The sequence below is a fragment of the Chrysemys picta genome, chromosome 5 (genome assembly GCF_011386835.1).
Source record: "Chrysemys picta bellii isolate R12L10 chromosome 5, ASM1138683v2, whole genome shotgun sequence".
Lineage (NCBI taxonomy): Eukaryota > Metazoa > Chordata > Testudines > Emydidae > Chrysemys > Chrysemys picta.
In genome coordinates this window covers 57,614,472-57,632,826 of record NC_088795.1, presented here as the reverse complement: position 1 = coordinate 57,632,826, position 18,355 = coordinate 57,614,472, and the positions used below count along the sequence as shown (strand labels likewise).

Sequence of the window (18,355 nt, the reverse complement as noted above, 5' to 3'; positions counted from 1 at the left end):
TTGCCAGTGCAGCTACAGTAAAATGCGGTCTATATGTCCGGGGATAGAGCAGAAATCCTCATGGGACATCTCCATGAAGCTCTCCTGGAGGTAATTGGAAAGCCTTTGCATGAGGTTCCTTGGGAGAGCGGCCTTGTTGTGTCCTCCGTAGTATGAAACGTTTCCGCGCCAGGCTATCATCAAGTACTCCGGTATCATTGCCTTGCACATCATGGTGGCATACGGCCCTGGTCTTTGCAGGCTTTCACGAAGCATGCGTTCTTTGTCACTGTCTGAAATCCGCATCAGAGTGATGTCGCTCATAGTGACCTGCTTTGAATTAGGGGAATGTGAGTATTGGGACTACTTGCCTGTTCCTTTACAGAACTGTCACCGGCGGTTTACAGCCATGCGGTGGAGGCGGGAGAGGGGCAGCATAGAAGGATTTTTCCCAGGGACAGACGCGAGGGGGTGGGACAGGGGCAGAGTTCATGCTTGCCGGATTGCTGGCAGCAGGAACTGGCCAACGCTAGGAGCATTGCTTTGAACGTGAAAGTAGGGCAGTGCTATTATTAAAGTTTTAAGGTGCCACAAGTCTACGGCTTACCATGTCAGCCTGCTACCCAAATTCCGCTGTCCTGTTCCGTTTCTGTGATCTGCACTGCAAGACCCCAGGGACTGAATGTGAAGGCCGAAAATTCAACCTTGTCCTGAGTGCGCATGTGATAGGTGCTGTGAATGGTCTTGTTCACAGAGAAAGACTATTTTCTTTGTTCACCAAAAAATGTATCTTTCTGAGGAATTCACTCCCTTTTTCCCATCCCACAGCTGTGACTGTCTCCCGACCTACCTGGTCATCAGACTCCCAGAGGCTGGCGCAGATTAGGCGTAGAAAGAAAAGGACACGGGACGACATGTTCTCAGAACTTATGGACTGCTCCCGAGCCGAGGCAACCCTGCAGAGTCAGTGGAGGGAGAACATGTCGCAATACCAGCGAGCACACAGCGAACGGGAGGAGAGGTGGCGGCAGGAAGACCAGCAGGCGACTCAAACACTGCTTGGACTAATGAGGGAGCAAACGGACATGTTCCGGCGCCTTGTGGATGTTCTGCAGGACCGGAGGCAGGAGGACAGAGCCCTGCTGCAGTCTATCTGTAACCACCGTCCCCCGCCACAAAGTCCCATACCCCCCCTCACCCAAAGTACCAAGAAGGAGGGGCTGCAGAGTCCGTGAAAACTGTCACTCTACCCCTGCAGACTGCTCAACTGGCAGAAGGCTGTCATTCCCAAAAATTTGATAAGTCCTTTCCTTCCCGCCTCACCCAAGCCCCCATCCCAGTTTCATCCCCTAACTGTCTAGTTGCTAATAAAAAATAGTTTCTGTTAATTACTGTTTCCATCATGTTTTTTTAGAGGACAGTCTGTTTGAAGGGGGGGAAGGGGGTTGGTACAGACACGGGGGCAGGTTCAGCAGCAGGTCACACACACAGTGCAGTCACTAGGCACCCTGGTCAGTCTGGGAGGTGGTTTTCATTTTCTGGGGGGGGGGTGGGGGTGGTTAGAGATCTTATGCAGCGGTCCTTATCCTGGATCACAGAGCCACGCAGCAGCGGATCTGTAACCGTCCTCCCCCTGCCACAAAGTCACATAGCCCCCCCACACAGAGTCCCGAACAGGACGGGTGGCAGGCTCCATTGAAACAATCAGTCCACCAGTGCGGACCACTGTAGAAGCAGGAGCCTGTCATTCCTCGAGTTTAGAAGCGTCCTTTGCATCACTACACTACACCCGCTCCCCACCACAGTTTGCGTCCCAGTTTCAACACTTTACCGCGAAAACAGTAATAAAGAAAACGTTGTTCATTAACAAATTTTCAGTGATTTTATTTTTAAACGTGGGTTGGAAGGGGGTGAACGGGGTGAATGGGGTATGAAACTGAAGAGGATAGTGAACATTCACTGGGTAAAGAAACGGGGGCAGGTTCAGCTTCTCTGTAAACAAACTAAATAGTCACAGGTTACCCTGCTCACTCAGGAACCTAGCTTTCAAAGCCTCACGGATGCACAGTGCGTCCCGCTGGGCTCTTCTAATCGCACGGCTGTCTGGCTGGGCATAATCAGCAGCCAGGCGACTTGCCTCAACCTCCCACCCCGCCATAAAGATCTCCCCCTTGCTCTCACAGAGATTGTGGAGCACACAGCAAGCTGCAATAACAATGGGGATATTGGTTTCGCTGAGATCAGAGTGAGTCAGTAAGCTTCTCCATCTCCCCTTGAGACGTCCAAAAGCACACTCCACCACCATTCTGCACTTGCTCAGATGGTAGTTGAAGAGTTCCTTTTCACTGTCCAGGGCGCCTGTATAGGGCTTCATGAGCCAGGGCATTAGCGGGTAGGCTGGGTCCCCGAGGATCACTATAGGCATTTCCACATCCCCAACAGTTATTTTGTGGTCCGGGAAGTAAATACCTTCCTGCAGCCATCTAAACAGACCAGAGTTCCTGAAAACACGAGCGTCATGAACCTTGCCCGGCCATCCGACGTTGATGTTAGTAAAATGTCCCCTATGGTCCACCAGTGCTTGCAGCACCATTGAAAAGTAGCCCTTTCGGTTAATGTACTGGCAGGCCTGGTGGTCCGGTCCCAGGATAGGGATGTGAGTTCCATCTATAGCCCCACCGCAGTTTGGGAATCCCATCGTGGTGAAGCCATCTATGATGACCTCCACGTTTCCAGGGTCACTACCTTTGACAGCAGTACATCAACGATTGCGTTGGCTACTTGCATCACAACAACCCCCACGGTAGATTTGCCCACGCCGAAGTGGTTCGCGACTGACCGGTAGCTGTCTGGCGTTGCAAGCTTCCAGAGGGCTATGGCCACTCGCTTCTGGACAGTCAGGGCTGCTCGCATCCGGGTGTCATTGCGCTTCAGGGCAGGGGACAGCAACTCACAAAGTTCAAGGAAAGTTCCCTTCCGCATGCGAAAGTTTCTCAGCCACTGGGATTCATCCCAGACCTGCAGCACTATGCGGTCCCACCAGTCCGTGCTTGTTTCACGTGTCCAGAATCGCCGTTCCACGGCATCAACATGACCCAGTGCCACCATGATGTCCACGGCGCGGGGTCCCGTGCTTTGTGAGAGGTCTGTGCCACTCTCAGACTTCATGTCCTCATTGCGCTGTCGTAGCCTCCTCGTCCCATTTCTCAGCATCTGCCTCTGGAAAATGTGGCTGATAAGGTGCGAAGTGTTGACAACGGCCATAACTGCAGCGATGGTCGCAGCGGGCTCCATGCTCGCAGTGCTGTGGTGTCCGCGCTGTCACTCAGCAGAAAAGTGTGCGAACTGATTGCCCGCCGGCGCTTTCAGGGAGGGAGAGCGGGAGTGACGGTTGGATGATGACAGTTACCCAAAACCACCCTCGACACATTTTTTTCCCCAGCAGGCATTGGGGGCTTGACCCAGAATTCCAATGGGCAGCGGCGACTGCGGGAACTGTGTGATAGCTGCCCACAGTGCACCGCTTCCAATGTCGATGCTTGCCCCGTTAGTGTGGACTCACACAGTCGAATTACTGTCCTTAGTGTGGATACACACGTTCGACTTTGTAATATCGATTCCACATATTCGATTTAAGTGAAATCGAACTACTCTCGTAGTGTAGACATACCCTGAGTTTAATCAGCTCTTGGGGAATTCTTCCAGCCTGGGGTATGCCAGGACTGCTTTACATTCCAGCTAATCTGGGACAGTGGAGTGATCCATAGGTGCCTCTTCAAAGACTCCCATGGACTGCTCTAATTTAGGGCTAGAATCCTTGAGCTGCTGCAGTAACCTTTGAGTGGTGCAGCACAGAATCAGGACCTAAATGTGTTACCAAATGTCACATAGGAATTCTGTGGCAGAACCAGGAACCCAGTTCTCCTGAATCTTAGCCCAGGGCTGTAACCACAAGACTAGCTGTGTTTAATTTAAGAGTTGAGCCACATAACTGATTGGTGGGCTAATAAAGAGATTAAAAAATCCCTGTCAGTCATATAGGAAAGGAACAATCAATATATCAGCTAGAATTCAGTGGAGTTAAAGGCTGGGTAGTGAAGTCTGAAGAGTGGGTTACATAAATTCTCTCGCAAAGATCTGGTTTATCAGAGGAAATGGCACACTCTCATTAAAATATGCTAATCCAGCAACTTCTTGTTCAGGACATCTAACAGGAAAGGCTTTTATTGTACTTTTGTCTTATTTCTTAATTCTGTTGGTTTTGCCGTCACTCAGTAACCCTCTAAGCAACAGTGCCTTCTGCAATACCAGGCTGACAGCTAAAGATGTTGAATGCAGATGAACATAAGTGTTCAGGTGTAACTAAACCAGATATGGGTGGGTGAGTGTGTTAGGCTGTAACGCTTGCTGTTCTTACCTTGGAGATGATCCATTAAGTAACCTACAGAAGTAAGGGTTTGATACTGCTCCTTTTGAATTGAAGTCAATAGACCAAGTTCTATCTACTTCAGGGGAGCAGGAGCAGGCCTTAACTGCATAAAATACAAATATTTTAAAAAAACACTGATTTTTTTTTTCTTGAAGGGATGAGGAAGGGAGAAAATGGTTAGTTAGGAGTAAATATAATTTAACTCTTTAAGGTACAGTATAATAACACTTACATATTATTCAACAGATAACAGTTACCAGCATAACTGCAACAGTTCTGTTAGCAGAAGGAGTCCTGGATATTCCATATCAATTGTGTAAACTTAATCTAGATGTGGATAAAGTCAATCCATTCTTTCAGTAAATGTTCACTGTGATTCATCATATACAATTCACATTAGAGTGGTATAGAGGCACTCTCTCTTGAACAGTATCTTCACAGAGCATTTTGAGTGCTTTTAAAAATGGAATTTAGAAAAAAATATCTATTTGTATATATTGATTTGTTTACAATACTTGGCCAATGGAGCATAGAATTCTATGTCTATTTTAGAGAGGAAAAAAGGACAGAAAATAACTAATGCTTTTACTTCTCAGTAATTTCCCACACATTTTGCAGTAACTGAAGCTATTTACTGACTGCATTCAGCATAGTTAGTTAGCAGAGTATATTGAGATCCCCCTCACATCCCCAAATTACCTCCTGTTAAATAATATCATTAAATAGGCAAGGCACGTATTTAACACAGAGGGATCTTTTGAAGTGAAACCTACTCCCCATATAAATCCAAGAGGTGGTTCAATGGCTAATTTACAGATAATTCTTGTTCAGACCCATGGATCTTTTGCTGGTTAGTGGTGATGGCACAAGTCACAACTTGATAAATGGGAAAGATTCATCTCAAATGAGCATACTGTCAGTTCTGAAATGTAAAACTTAGTTGTACTCAAAAAACGGGAGTGGACAAATTAGATTGCTCCATAGTAAAATATAATTATGGCAATACTTAATCCAATGACTCACTTGTCCTGGCATGGAGGCATGTTTAACTTTATGTACAGATGATAAGTTCTTAAAGAACTCATCTTATCTGTACTGTCTTGTTTTATTCTTTCACCTAATTTTTTCATGAATCACAAAATATATAAATTGAAAAGACCTATTAGGAGATTAGCTTGTCTACCGCTTTGTGAAATGTTATACACTTAAATTTCTCTGTTATCATGACTGAGTGTGCAAATCAAGGGATCACATACTCAACTGCCTAATTGGACACTTAATTCTCAATCTGCGCACACAACCATCATGACTGGCCTTAGAGGTGGGTGATCAAGGCTGCTGCCCTGGCCACCAACATTTGGGGCACCAAATATCCTGGCTCTTTTTAAAAAATTTTGCTGGAACCTTTTGGATGTGTGAAGGGATGGTGCCAAAAACATTTTCTGCCCTCAGTGACAAAATACCTGCGACTGGCTCTGACAGTTGTGATAACTGTACATGTAAATTGGGTATAAAAGTGAACTCACATTTTTCCACACTGGCCTTGGGTTTCCTTTAAAACAAACAAACAAACAAACAAACAAACAAAACTTAGGCCAAACTAATGGGACTTCCATTACTTCCCTTGGGAGACTATTCCACTGCTTCCATTCAACAATGCTGAAGAATCACAGAAAGAGTTTCTTTCTTCTCATTGTGACCAAAAATCTTTATTAAAGCAAGGAAAAACCATTTTATCTCTAAATCTATGCTGTCTCTCTCTGATTCACTGTAGAACTTCTGTCTAGAAATTCACCAGCCCCTCTCCTGCTTGGCTTCATCCTACAGTTTTAAAGAAAATGTATGCATATAAGCGCAACAGCCTAATACATACCACTGTCACAAAGTTTTCTTCAAAATAAGCCAAAAATTACCTTTTCTTAATTTAATTCCATTGCTCCTGTTTATATCCTCTTTATTATCCTAAATAATTCCTATCCCTTTTTGGTATTTACACCATTCAAATATTTGTGGACTGTTGTATTTGGTAGACTGTTGCCTCCATTAGTCATTACTTATTTAAGATATAACATATTCAGTGCTTTTAAACTTTTTTCATAAATCAATCCCTTCAGCTTCCTTAAAAAAATATGTTGCTCTTCTCTTTGTATCTTCCAGTTTGTCTGGTACTGTGGTATAGGGATCTGAATGCATTATTTTACATACCGTCACACTGCAATCATATATTAAATTCCTGCCCCAAGACATGATGTCTCTGCACATGCAGCTCAAAATTGCATTTGTCTTTTTTGCTGCCATATCACATTACAAACTCATAAGTTATTTGCTGTTCACTGTCAACAGTAGGTCTATTTCACATACGTCCTAGATTTCATTATATAGCAACTCAATTTCCCCCCAAATGTATTAGTGTACATTTCCCCAAATTAATCCCTTTTATTTTCTGCCCATGTTTCTCTAGGTTTAATCTCTTCTATGATGCTAAAATAATCCTACTTTCATTGATTTATTTCAGTGTTTTTATTCAATCCTTCATATTCCCACCCCTCTTTTTTATTTAGTGCTTGTGAAAGATGTCAGCTCAGCAGCACTAGAAACTGAAATTCCCTCCCTAGTCTGAGAATATGCACAGCACAACCACTATAAGGGTAGTAAAATTCTGGAATAGGCTTCCAAGGGAGGTTGTGGGATCCACTTCATTGGAGGTTCTTAAGAACATGCTAGACAAACATCTGTTAGGGATTGTCTAAGAGGTATACTTTGTTCTGTCTCAGCATAGGGGGCTAGGCTGGAGAACTTCACGTGGCCCCTTCCTGCCTTATATTTCTATGATTCTATGATATGATGCTTTACAGAGGAAAGAAAGACGTGAAGCCCAAATTCGCTAAGACTTCTTATGCCATTTTGGTAGCATAAAAGAGCCTAAAGGGGATGGAAACAGCCACCCAAGAATAACCCCTGCTCTGGGCCCTCCATGGTTGATGTAGAATTAAGATCAGAGTTCTGTGCCGGCCGTAGCAGAGGGTGTTTCAGGGGTGGGCTAGGGGAGAAAGGGGGAAGGCAGGGGCGTAGTTTTATGCAACTCGAGAATTTCAATGGCAGGCATTGTTGGACAGAAAATGGAAAGAGTTTTGAGGAGGGATTTGAAGGAGGAGACTGTTTGGATGTATAGGCTCAGGGGAGCCATTTCAGCCATGTGGGACAGCATGGAAGGGCCTATGGGACAGAAAATGAAGAGTTGTGTGAAAGGACATGGAATTAGTGGAGTTTGAGGCCCCTGCAGGAGCTGAGATATATCACACTGACAGGTTTGGTATGAATCCCAGGTAGAATGAGAAGGTGATGGGAGATGTAAGAGACAAGTTGTAATCTGGGGGAAAGCCTTGAGGATGAGGAGTTTGAATTTAATGCAGAGCTTGTCACCTATCCTGCTGCATATAGACTATTCAGACAAAAAGAGAGAGATTTTATTGTTATTTGTACTGCATTTTTTTTTAACCAAAGCAGCACTTGGAATACATTTTGTAAAGTCCCTGGTGAGTTCAGTATTGTTCCTGAGCAGCATTGTTTGTTTATTTAGGTCTTCCCATTTTCTCCTAAAACCCACAGTAAATAAATTATTCCTCACCAATCTAGCAGATATTAACCAATTGTAGGAAACTCTATAATGGCAGTATAGTTGCAAAGCAATGCCCAGGGCAGATCTAAAATTATATTTTCAAATAGGAGATAAACAGATAATCCATTAAAATAACTATTTTTATTCAACTGGGAGAAAGAATTGAGAAAAAGGCAGTTAATTATCTAGCAATTGAAGCATTGCTTTGCATTCTGTTCTTACCTGAGGCCCGTTTTATTCCAAGGATTATGTAAAAGTATATAGCAGAACTCTGTGGCATATGGTAAGAAGTGTGTCGGTTTGGTTAATTCATAGAAAGCACCATTTTCTGTGTGGCATAATTCTTTCCCCACTTGACAGTTTTCCTTGTGTACTAAGCAAGGTTTATGAGATCACTTACACATGGTAAAAGCTGCAGAGTGGGAATGACTTTACATTTCAGTTCTCATGCAATGTTTAGTTAGCGTAAACTGTATTTTCCCAAAGCCTACATAACACATCGTTGGAACAGCTAAATATATAATCGGCCACAGGAGATGAAACTTTCAGAAAGTGCAGTATACATTTAGTAGGGAAACTGAAAGGATGCCAATCCCAGAGGTCAGGTCTATATCAACAGAATTGAAAGGGTAAATCAGGATAAAACCCCACTGAGATGCTTTTTTTTCTTGTTTCAGAGTAACAGCCGTGTTAGTCTGTATCCGCAAAAAGAAGAACAGGAGTACTTGTGGCACCTTAGAGACTAACAAATTTATTAGAGCATAAGCTTTCGTGGACTACAGCCCACTTCTTCGGATGCATCCGAAGAAGTGGGCTGTAGTCCACGAAAGCTTATGCTCTAATAAATTTGTTAGTCTCTAAGGTGCCACAAGTACTCCTGTTTTTCTTTTTTTTCTTGTGTGTATCCAGTGCTTCAGGAACAGAGCAGGGTATAGCCCCTGCAACAGCAAATACTAAAGCCTGATCTTGCAATCCTTGTTCACACGACTAGTCCTATGATGTTTATGCAATGATTTGCATAAGTAAGGGCTACTCATGTGAGTAAAGGTTCCAGGATCAGGCCCATACCCTTTACCTGAGGAATATAAATATGCTACAGTGCCCCCTGGAGCTTCATGATAATGCAGGCTTTGGAGAGAAATCTATCACACTCCTTTAAGGGGTGCAGCATGCTTCCCCCTCCATCTCTCATGTGGCTAATTATGTCATTCAGTGTGGTTGCATGCAGCTCTTTGTGTAAGAACATGAAAATATCTTGAACAAATGCAGTTAGATTGGCTGAACCGCGCTGATATTTTTATGTTTTCTTTGCTGATCATTTCAAAATAGAAAAGATTAAAAAATGTAATATGTCCCCTATCTGGAAAAAACAAATTAGTTATGCAACACAAAACTAGGATAGAGTTGATATACTATGTAAGGCCATTTATGGCCCAAAGAGTTTGGAAGTCTTGGAAATGGGTTCGATCATTGTTCAGCTGGGTTTTGTACTAAATACATTGTTGATAATCATCTTTTACATATTAGCTAGCAGTGATCAAACTATTAATTGTGAATAAGATACCTTAGGATTGTAGTCTTTTTTTTGTCTTGTGAATTGTTGAAACAGACTGATTTTTATGCATGTATTCACTATTTTTCCTTGCTTAGCAAAAGCTTATGTGAACAAAGTTTAGACTTTTGGCTGTCTATGAACTGTTCACGTAAACTAATTACTATTTGTGGTATGTGACTGGTCATTTAAGTCACATAGCATTGTTACTGCCCTCTGACTGAATAACTGACACTTTTAAAATAAACAGAACAGGTAATACCTTAGTTCCGGCACAAACAGCTTGTTTTTTATGTAAATACAGGTATTTGTTTGAAGAATAACCATTCCCTAAATAACTGTGCAAAGAAAATCTCATTTGTGCAAATGTTCACAAAAAGGAACAAATCAAGCATCTTCCTCTGATGGGGAGGACTCCTTGGCATTGGAACCATTGTGTTTCCACTGGGGTAGAGGTGAGTTAGATATGGGGACTGCTTGAATACTGTTAAAGTTATTAATCAGATAATTTATCATATACAAGAAAGACAATGTTAGTTGAATAATACATTTGAAAATAATATTTGACCAGCTCTAATGACAAGTCACAAAAGGATCAGAATACAGGAACTACCATGAGAATAGTGGTCCACACTGTTCAATATCCTGTCTCTGACAATGGCGAATATTAGATGCCTCAGAGGAAACTGGACACTTATGGAACAGCTTGTCCATAGAGGAAATTTCTTCCTAGTCACAGGAAGTTAATAGTTGGCTTATGTCCTGAAGCATGAGGATTTATATCCCTTATTTTTAAATCATAGCTAATTTAACTGTGGATGTTCTCACTGTCCATATAAAAGTCTAATCTCATTTTTTAATCCTGGCTGAATTGGGAAAAGTGATGTTGGCAGGGATAGTAGTTACTTTTCCTGAAAGAAATCAGTAAATTTCCTCTTCCAGTGACAAACAGTAGTATTCATCTATCCCCCAGAGTCATACATTACTTTTCTATTTAAAAACTGATCCTAACAATATGTGACTTTTCTGGTCATGTGATTTATTGGTGCTTCTACATTGCAATATACCACAGACCATAAAGATGGATGCTTTATTGATATTTTTGTAACTATTTAAAACCAAGCTAAACAAGAAATGACATGAACTTTGTTCAGAGGCACTGTACAGGAGGAGGTCTCTTTCTGCATATTTCTTTTAATATTTACAAGAGCTTAAACCTTGGTTCCCTCTATGTCTAGTGAATTGGAATGAGATGGGATATTTCCACCAGTGCTCTATAGGGTGAGTTCCCAATTGCTGAACTGATTTAAAAAAAAAGATTTGGGGTTAACCAAATTTGAATTGTTTACATAGTAGGATATCAGAACTTTTAATTTTAAAATGAAGATTGTGAGTTATACGTTTATTATTGGATCCTGGTATTTTCTCTTCACTGTCCAATGATTTTATGCTTAAAAAGGTCATAGGTAGCCCACTGTGGAAAAGTTGTGCATTCCTCTAACTGTACTTGCCACTGAACTTGCACATGCAGTTGTAAAGCTGCTTATTTGCCAGCTTTGCCCACTACTCTACTTCAAGGTCACAAATATTGCCCTGATTTTTGTAAATTTAATTTTAATCCATGTGGGGCTATGGGGTAGTGACTACAGAAATCTGTTTCCTAATTAACTTTATTCTGAAATAATGGTTTTATAAGTACAGTATCTTTCCTATGCCGTCTGCACAGTTCAGGATGTGGAAAAGAGAAAACATGGGACTGCGGGTCATCTGGTGGGAAGTCTGGAGCAGGAAACTAGGCAAATGGATATTTGCTTGCTCAGATTTATTGAGGTTGGGTTAGAAAAGAAAAAATATTTAAGGGGTCCAATTTTTTTCCTATCTGAAATTGGTATATGTAGCAAATCCTTTCCTTCCCGAAATAATAGGGAAGTGAACTTTGGAAACCCCCTAAAATACCTTAAAAAGATAACCAGTGCAAAGTAATATACGGCCTGTAGAGGTATAGATACAATAGCATAAGAAATTATAATAATTGTGAGAAACTACTACCAACATATGATCTCTCTATCTGAGGACACATAGAGATTCAATGGTCACCATATTTTCCCAAATCTTCAGTTTTCCTCCTTTTGCAGGTCTACATAATCACTTATTCCATAGTATTTTTTACAGTGTTTAGCTTGCTTACCAGCTTCCAATTCCTTATAATAATTCTTTCAGCAGCTACTGATGCTCTCAGCAAAAGTTGCTTTTGAAGATTACTTAACCTCCTAATAAGCTTGAAGTCCTGTACTCTGAAGATCATTGGATCTCCTGGGATACTGTTGTTTAAAACATACTCTCCTTCCAAAACTTTGTTGTAGGCCTATGTAGAAGATTCCCTTTCTCTTTCCCCTAGTTCCAGGATCACTCCATATCTTACGTTCAGAATTGTACGTATTCAGAAATCATGAGTCAATCCCCCAAAATCATGAGATTGGCTTAAAAATTATTTTAAAAATGTATTTTGGATGCTTTTATTTGCCTTCTGGGCTTTGAGCCTTTAAGGGTCATATTTTTCAGGGCTTTGTTCCCCACATCCTAAAAGCCTAGAAACTTACTTTAAAAAAAAATTAAAGTTTAGGTTCTGTTATTATCACATGACTCCAGGAGCATAAAGAAAAACTCTAAATATCCACTAACAAATGACACAGGGACACTAAACTTTAGAAAGGGAGATTTCCATAAAATGAGAAGTTTAGTCAAAAAGGCCCTAAAGTTAAAAGTAAAGGAACTAAAGTCCTTACAGGTGGAATGGTTATTATTAAAAAACAAACAAACAAACAAACAAAAAAAACCCAATAATGGAGTCTCAGAAGACATGCATACTGCTGAAGTAAAATGGTACTAGGAAGGGAAGGAATGAAGCAATATGGCTAAATGACAAGGCTCAAGAGGCTGTTTGAGCCAAACAGAAAGTGGTCAAAATTTGAAAAGCTGACCATAGTGAAGCCAATAAACAGGAGCATAAATTGCAAAAAAGCATTAAGTAAGAGGGAAATTACAAGGGCACTTGCTCTTTCCTGGTTATTAAGATGAGGTATTCTCAGAGACAGAAGTGTGAGAAGAAAGGGTTCTGGAACAAACTGATAATTTAAAAAGCAATATATCACCAGACCCAGATGTCATACATCCAAAGGTTCTGAAGGAGCTTAAGTATGAAGTAGCTGAGCTGCTAACAAATGCAATCTCTCATTAAAAAGAGCTACTGTTCCAGATGATTGGAAGGTACCAAATTTTGTACCTATATTTAAAAAAGCTTTAGGGGTAGTCCAGGGATATAGAGGCCAGTAAGCATTACATCTGTACCTGGCAAAGTGGTTGAAATGACAATAAAAAAATAACAAAACAACTGGAAGATTGTGATATGCTATGGTTTAACCAGCATGGATATTGCAAAGAAAAATTGTGTTTCACTAATCTCTTAGAATTCTTTGAAAATGTCAGTAAAATGGTGGTGTGATCGGTGTCGGCCCACCTACCCGCTAGGGGGCGGTGGGGAGCTATGAGGTCACTGGCCGGCCTGGGTCACGCCTCCGTCAGCGGGGAATTAGCGGCGGGGCGGCCGCCAGCCAGAGTCTGTAGCGCGCCCCTCAGGCGGGGGAGCGCCGGCAAAGGTCAGTAGCGCGCCCCTCAGGCGGGGGAGCGCCGGCAAAGGTCAGTAGCGCGCCCCTCAGGCGGGGGAGCGCCGGCAACGGTCAGTAGCGCGCCCCTCAGGCGGGGGAGCGCCGGCAACGGTCAGTAGCGCGCCCCTCAGGCGGGGGAGCGCCGGCAACGGTCAGTAGCGCGCCCCTCAGGCGGGGGAGCGCCGGCAACGGTCAGTAGCGCGCCCCTCAGGCGGGGGAGCGCCGGCAACGGTCAGTAGCGCGCCCCTCAGGCGGGGGAGCGCCGGCAACGGTCCCGGCGTGGCTCTGCCGGGTAGGGGAGCGCAGGCCCACCCTACACCACTGCGCTCCAGCCCAGGGCCCTGACAGTGGCAGAACGAGGGTCCCACCACTGGGTCAGCGGGGTCGTCCCGCTACATAGACTCACCACTGTGCAGCTCTGTCCCTGGGCTACTTCCTACCCGATTGCTCGCCCGAATCCCTCTGGTCCTGTGAGTGCGTCGGGGTAGTCCGCTGCTGGCAGCTCCGGCTCCCCCTCAGGCTCAGGCTCCTCCAGCTCCTCTGGGTACTCGGCTGCTGGCAGCTCCCGCTCCCCCTCCGGCTCCTCCAGTTCCTCTGGGTACTCGGCAGCAGGCAGTCCTGGCAGCCCCAGTCCGTCCTCCAGGTGAGGTTTCCACAGGTCCAGGGCCTCCCCTGGTGTGGCAGCAGGCTCTGAAGGGAGCAGCCCGCGGTCTGCGTCTGCCTCCCTCCCTGGTGCTGCCCTAACTGAGCTAAGGGCCTCGCCCTTTATACTTCCTGTTCCACCCCTCCCCTTCCGGGGGGTGGAGCGAGCTTGGGCTGGCCCCGCCCACTCAGGCTGAGGGAAAGGCACTTTACCCTCAGGGTCGGAGGGAAGCCACCCTGGCTCCCTACAGGTGGATAAAGGAGAACCTGTTGGCATAATTTATTTACACTTCCAAAAGGCCTTTGACAAGGTTACTAAAGTAGCTAAGTATTCATGGTGGATTGAAAGCTGGTTAGGAGAAAGAAAACAAAGAGTAGGATTAAATAATAAATTTTCTTCATACCTAAGTTTAACAGCAATATCCTGAGGTTCTGTACATTATATATTTATTAACAATCTGGAAAGTGGGTGAGCAGTGATGTAGCAAAAATTGCAAATGATAATTTATTCAGAGAGGACTGTGAGGAAATTCAGAGAGATGTAACCAAGCTAGATGAATGGGCAACAGGATGGCCAATGAGATTAAATGTCAGTAAATGCAAAGTAAAGCACAAAATCCCTTAGTGGAAGATACCTTTCTCTTCTCCCTTTCCTCCAGAAGCACAATGGAGAGAGCAGCAGGGGACAGTTGGAGTTAGGGGAGGAAGTGTTGGGAAATTCTAGTCCCTTCAGCACATCAACACTGAGTGCAATCAGGGGAGGGAGAGTGATGGCAGGATGGAGGGTGGTGGTGGTGGAGGTCTAGCTCTTAAGAAAGCTCCTGGCTCCATTGAAAGTGTAGAGCAGAGCTGAGAATTCCAAATGCTGCGTTTTCAGGCCCCTGTGGGTCAAAATCAGGATGCTCTGGTGTCTCAGTGCTGGCACACCCCATCTCAGGGGCCTGAGTTGGGGAAAGCTGAGGGAGAGGGAGCAAGGAGGTTGCCAGGCTGTGATTTAGAAAAGGTAGCAACTAGGAGCCTGTGACTTGGCAAGGGTGGTGAAAGGTGGAGCAGGGGAATTTGTGACCTGGTGAAGAGGATGGAATGGGGAGCCTGTGACCTGGTGAATACAGGGAGCAGAGCAGAATGAAGTTTGCTGATTTTATTAGGGAACTCAGAAAAGAGTGTGTTTGTATGTCTTATGGGGTGCATATCAGAAATAATTTTTTGAGGGTTGACATGGTATCTAATTGCCAGCCCCAGCCCCATCCTTTATTCTGAGCACCAGTCATTGCTATCTGAGTCACAATGCCTCTTGGAGCTGATGTTGTGGCAGTGCAACTCTGCACCACTGCCAATGGCCTGTGCCAAACAGGCACAATTTGGCCCGTTATATACAGTAGGTGTTTTTGCAAGAATCAGAGATTCCAGCACACTAAACAAGACCTAATGTGAACCATACACTGAACAGTGACTTTACTATTTCAGAGCTGGGGATAAAAAACAAAAAGAGCCAAAAAACATCCAGTCTCAGTGTGAAAGCAGAGGTTGCCCATCACATCCTGGATCAGAAGACCCAGGCAGTCGGAACTGGGGTCTCCGAGGGTTGGAGGAGTTTTATGTCTGTTGTGGAAGATTTTACTTTATTTGTCAGTGTGTCTTTATTGATTAGGATGGGAGAAATTATATTACAATATTTGATTGTGATGCTAAACAATGGAAGCTTACCCAGAGATTAAGGTGGGAATTCCTTTATGCTTTTATACACTGAATTCAATAAGTAAAGAGAGAGTTCTTTTACTCCAGGGAAGTAGGCCAGAATGAGTTCAGGCTAAAGGCTTTATCCTGAGGCCCACTGAGCACTTGCAATTCCAATTGACTTCAGTGGTATTTGCAGATGCACAACCCTTCTAAGGACCATGCTGTAAGGGAAATGCAGGCACCAGGGAGTTGAGGGGTGTGCTTGGGTGATTGTGGAAACTGCTGGAAGGCAGGGAGATATGGAGGCTGGAGGAGCATGGGATAATGTCTGTGTGTGGGGGGGGAAGGAACACAGAGCAGTAGTGGGCTGAGTGAGTATGAGATTCAGGGGATAAGTGGAAGGGCAAGAAATGAGTTGGACTAGGTTTGTTTAACATAAGAACATAAGAACGGCCGTACTGGGTCAGACCAAAGGTCCATCTAGCCCAGTATCCTGTCTACCAACAATGACCAATGCCAGGTGCCCCAGAGGGAGTGAACCTAACAGGTAATGATCAAGTGATCTCTCTCCTACCATCCATCTCCACCCTCTGACAAACAGAGCCTAGGGACACCATTCCTTACCCATCGTGGCTAACAGCCATTAATGGACATAACCTCCATGAATTTATCCAGTTCTCTTTTAAACGCTGTTATAGTCCTAGCCTTCACAACCTCCTCAAGTAAGGAGTTCCACAAGTTGACTGTGCGCTGTGTGAAGAACTTCCTTTTATTTGTTTTAAACCTGCTGCCTATTAATTTCATTTGGTGACCCCTAGTTCTTGTATTATGGGAATAAGTAAATAACTTTTCCTTATCTACTTTCTCTACATCACTCATAATTTTATATACCTCTATCATATCCCCTCTTAGGCTAGATCTACACTACCCACCTGAATTGGCGGGTAGAAATCGATCTCTCGGGGATCGAATTATCGCGTCTCGTCGGGACGCGACAATCGATCCCCGAATCGACGCTCTTACTCCACCAGCGGAGGTGGGAGTAAGCGCCGTCGACGGGGAGCAGCGGAGATCGATTTTGCCGCCATCCTCACAGCGGGGTAGGTCGGCTCCGATACGTCGAATTCAGCTACGCGAATTTGCGTATCTTAAGTCGATCCCTCCCCCCCCCGTAGTGAAGACCTGCCCTTAGTATCCTCTTTTCCAAGCAGAAAAGTCCTAGCCTCTTTAATCTCTCCTCATATGGGACCCTCTCCAAACCCCTAATCATTTTAGTTGCCCTTCTCTGAACCTTTTCTAGTGCCAGTATATCTTTTTTGAGATGAGGAGATCACATCTGTACGCAGTATTTAAGATGTGGGCATACCATCGATTTATATAAGGGCAATAATATATTCTCCGTCTTATTCTCTATCCCCTTTTTAATGATTCCTAACATCCTGTTTGCTTTTTTGACCGCCTATGCACACTGCGTGGACATCTTCAGAGAACTATCCATGATGACTCCAAGACCTTTTTCCTGATTTGTTGTAGCTAAATTAGCCCCCATCATATTGTAAGTATAGTTGGGGTTATTTTTTCCAATGTGCATTACTTTACATTTATCCACATTAAATTTCATTTGCCATTTTGCTGCCCAATCACTTAGTTTTGTGAGATCTTTTTGAAGTTCTTCACAGTCTGCTTTGGTCTTAACTATCTTGAGCAGTTTAGTATCATCTGCAAACTTCGTCATCTTACTATTTACCCCTTTCTCCAGATCATTTATGAATAAGTTGAATAGGATTGGTCCTAGGAGTGACCCTTGGGGAACACCACTAGTTACCCCTCTCCATTCTGAAAATTTACCATTTATTCCTACCCTTTGTCCCTGTCTTTTAGCCAGTTCTCAATCCATGAAAGGACCTTCCCTTTTATCCCATGACAGCTTAATTTACGTACGAGCCTTTGGTGAGGGACCTTGTCAAAGGCTTTCTGGAAATCTCAGTACACTGTGTCCACTGGATCCCCCTTGTCCACATGTTTGTTGACCCCTTCAAAGAACTCTAATAGATTAGTAAGACACGATTTCCCTTTAGAGAAACCATGTTGACTTTTGCCCAACAATTTATGTTCTTCTGTGTGTCTGACAACTCCACCAGAGAGGTCCTTTGGGGCCATCTGCCTGTCCCAAGTCAGGATAAAGGAGGAGGGTTGGGCGTGGGGCTAGCAACTCCACCCCGTAAAAAATCAACCTGCTATAGAAACGCCAACAATAGAGATAACAGAGACTTTTAGCCTGGAAAAAGAAGGGTCTTCGACTCGAAGACGCATGACGCTGGGTGGTGAAAGTCGTGAGGAAGCCACTAAGCTGATTACCCTTCTTGTAACCAGGAGGATTACCGTCGGTACATGGAACATGAGGACCATGTACGAGTCAAGAAAGATGGCGCAGGTCGCAGCAGAGATGAGGAGCAACAACTTGACCCTACTAGGCATTAGCGAGACAAGATGGACGCAAGCTGGACAAAGACGACTGTTGACAGGAGAGCAGTTGTTGTATTCCGGACATGAAGAGAGTGACGCACCCCACACACAGGGAGTAGGCTTCATGTTGTCCAAGCAGGCACAGAGAGCACTGATTGGTTGGGAGGCACATGGTTCCAGGATCATCACAGCATCCTTCAGAACTAAAATGAAGAGGATTAAGATGAATGTTGTACAGTGCTATGCTCCAACCAATGACAGTGAAGAGGGGGACAAAGACTATTTTTACAATAGAATTCAGAAAATATTAGAGATTCTCCCAG

At 44.0% G+C, this 18,355-nt stretch overlaps 1 protein-coding gene across 10 annotated transcripts in view; it reads left to right on the top strand.

Annotated features, from left to right (window-relative positions):
- The window catches only part of LOC122173709 (uncharacterized), a 135,562-nt gene that overhangs the window by 18,214 nt on the left and 98,993 nt on the right, over positions 1 to 18,355 (top strand). For 5 of the 10 annotated variants that reach the window (XR_010601372.1, XM_065596448.1, XM_065596449.1 and 2 more), the window contains exon 3: positions 808 to 1,349. The exons of the other annotated variants lie outside the window; for them this stretch is intronic. Coding sequence is in view for 4 of the 5 variants with exons in the window: in XM_065596448.1 (XP_065452520.1) it covers positions 808 to 1,214 (407 nt within the window). In the remaining variant the exon portion in view is untranslated. Of the gene's footprint in view, positions 1 to 807; positions 1,350 to 18,355 lie in introns of those variants that run through there. 10 annotated transcript variants of the gene reach the window in all.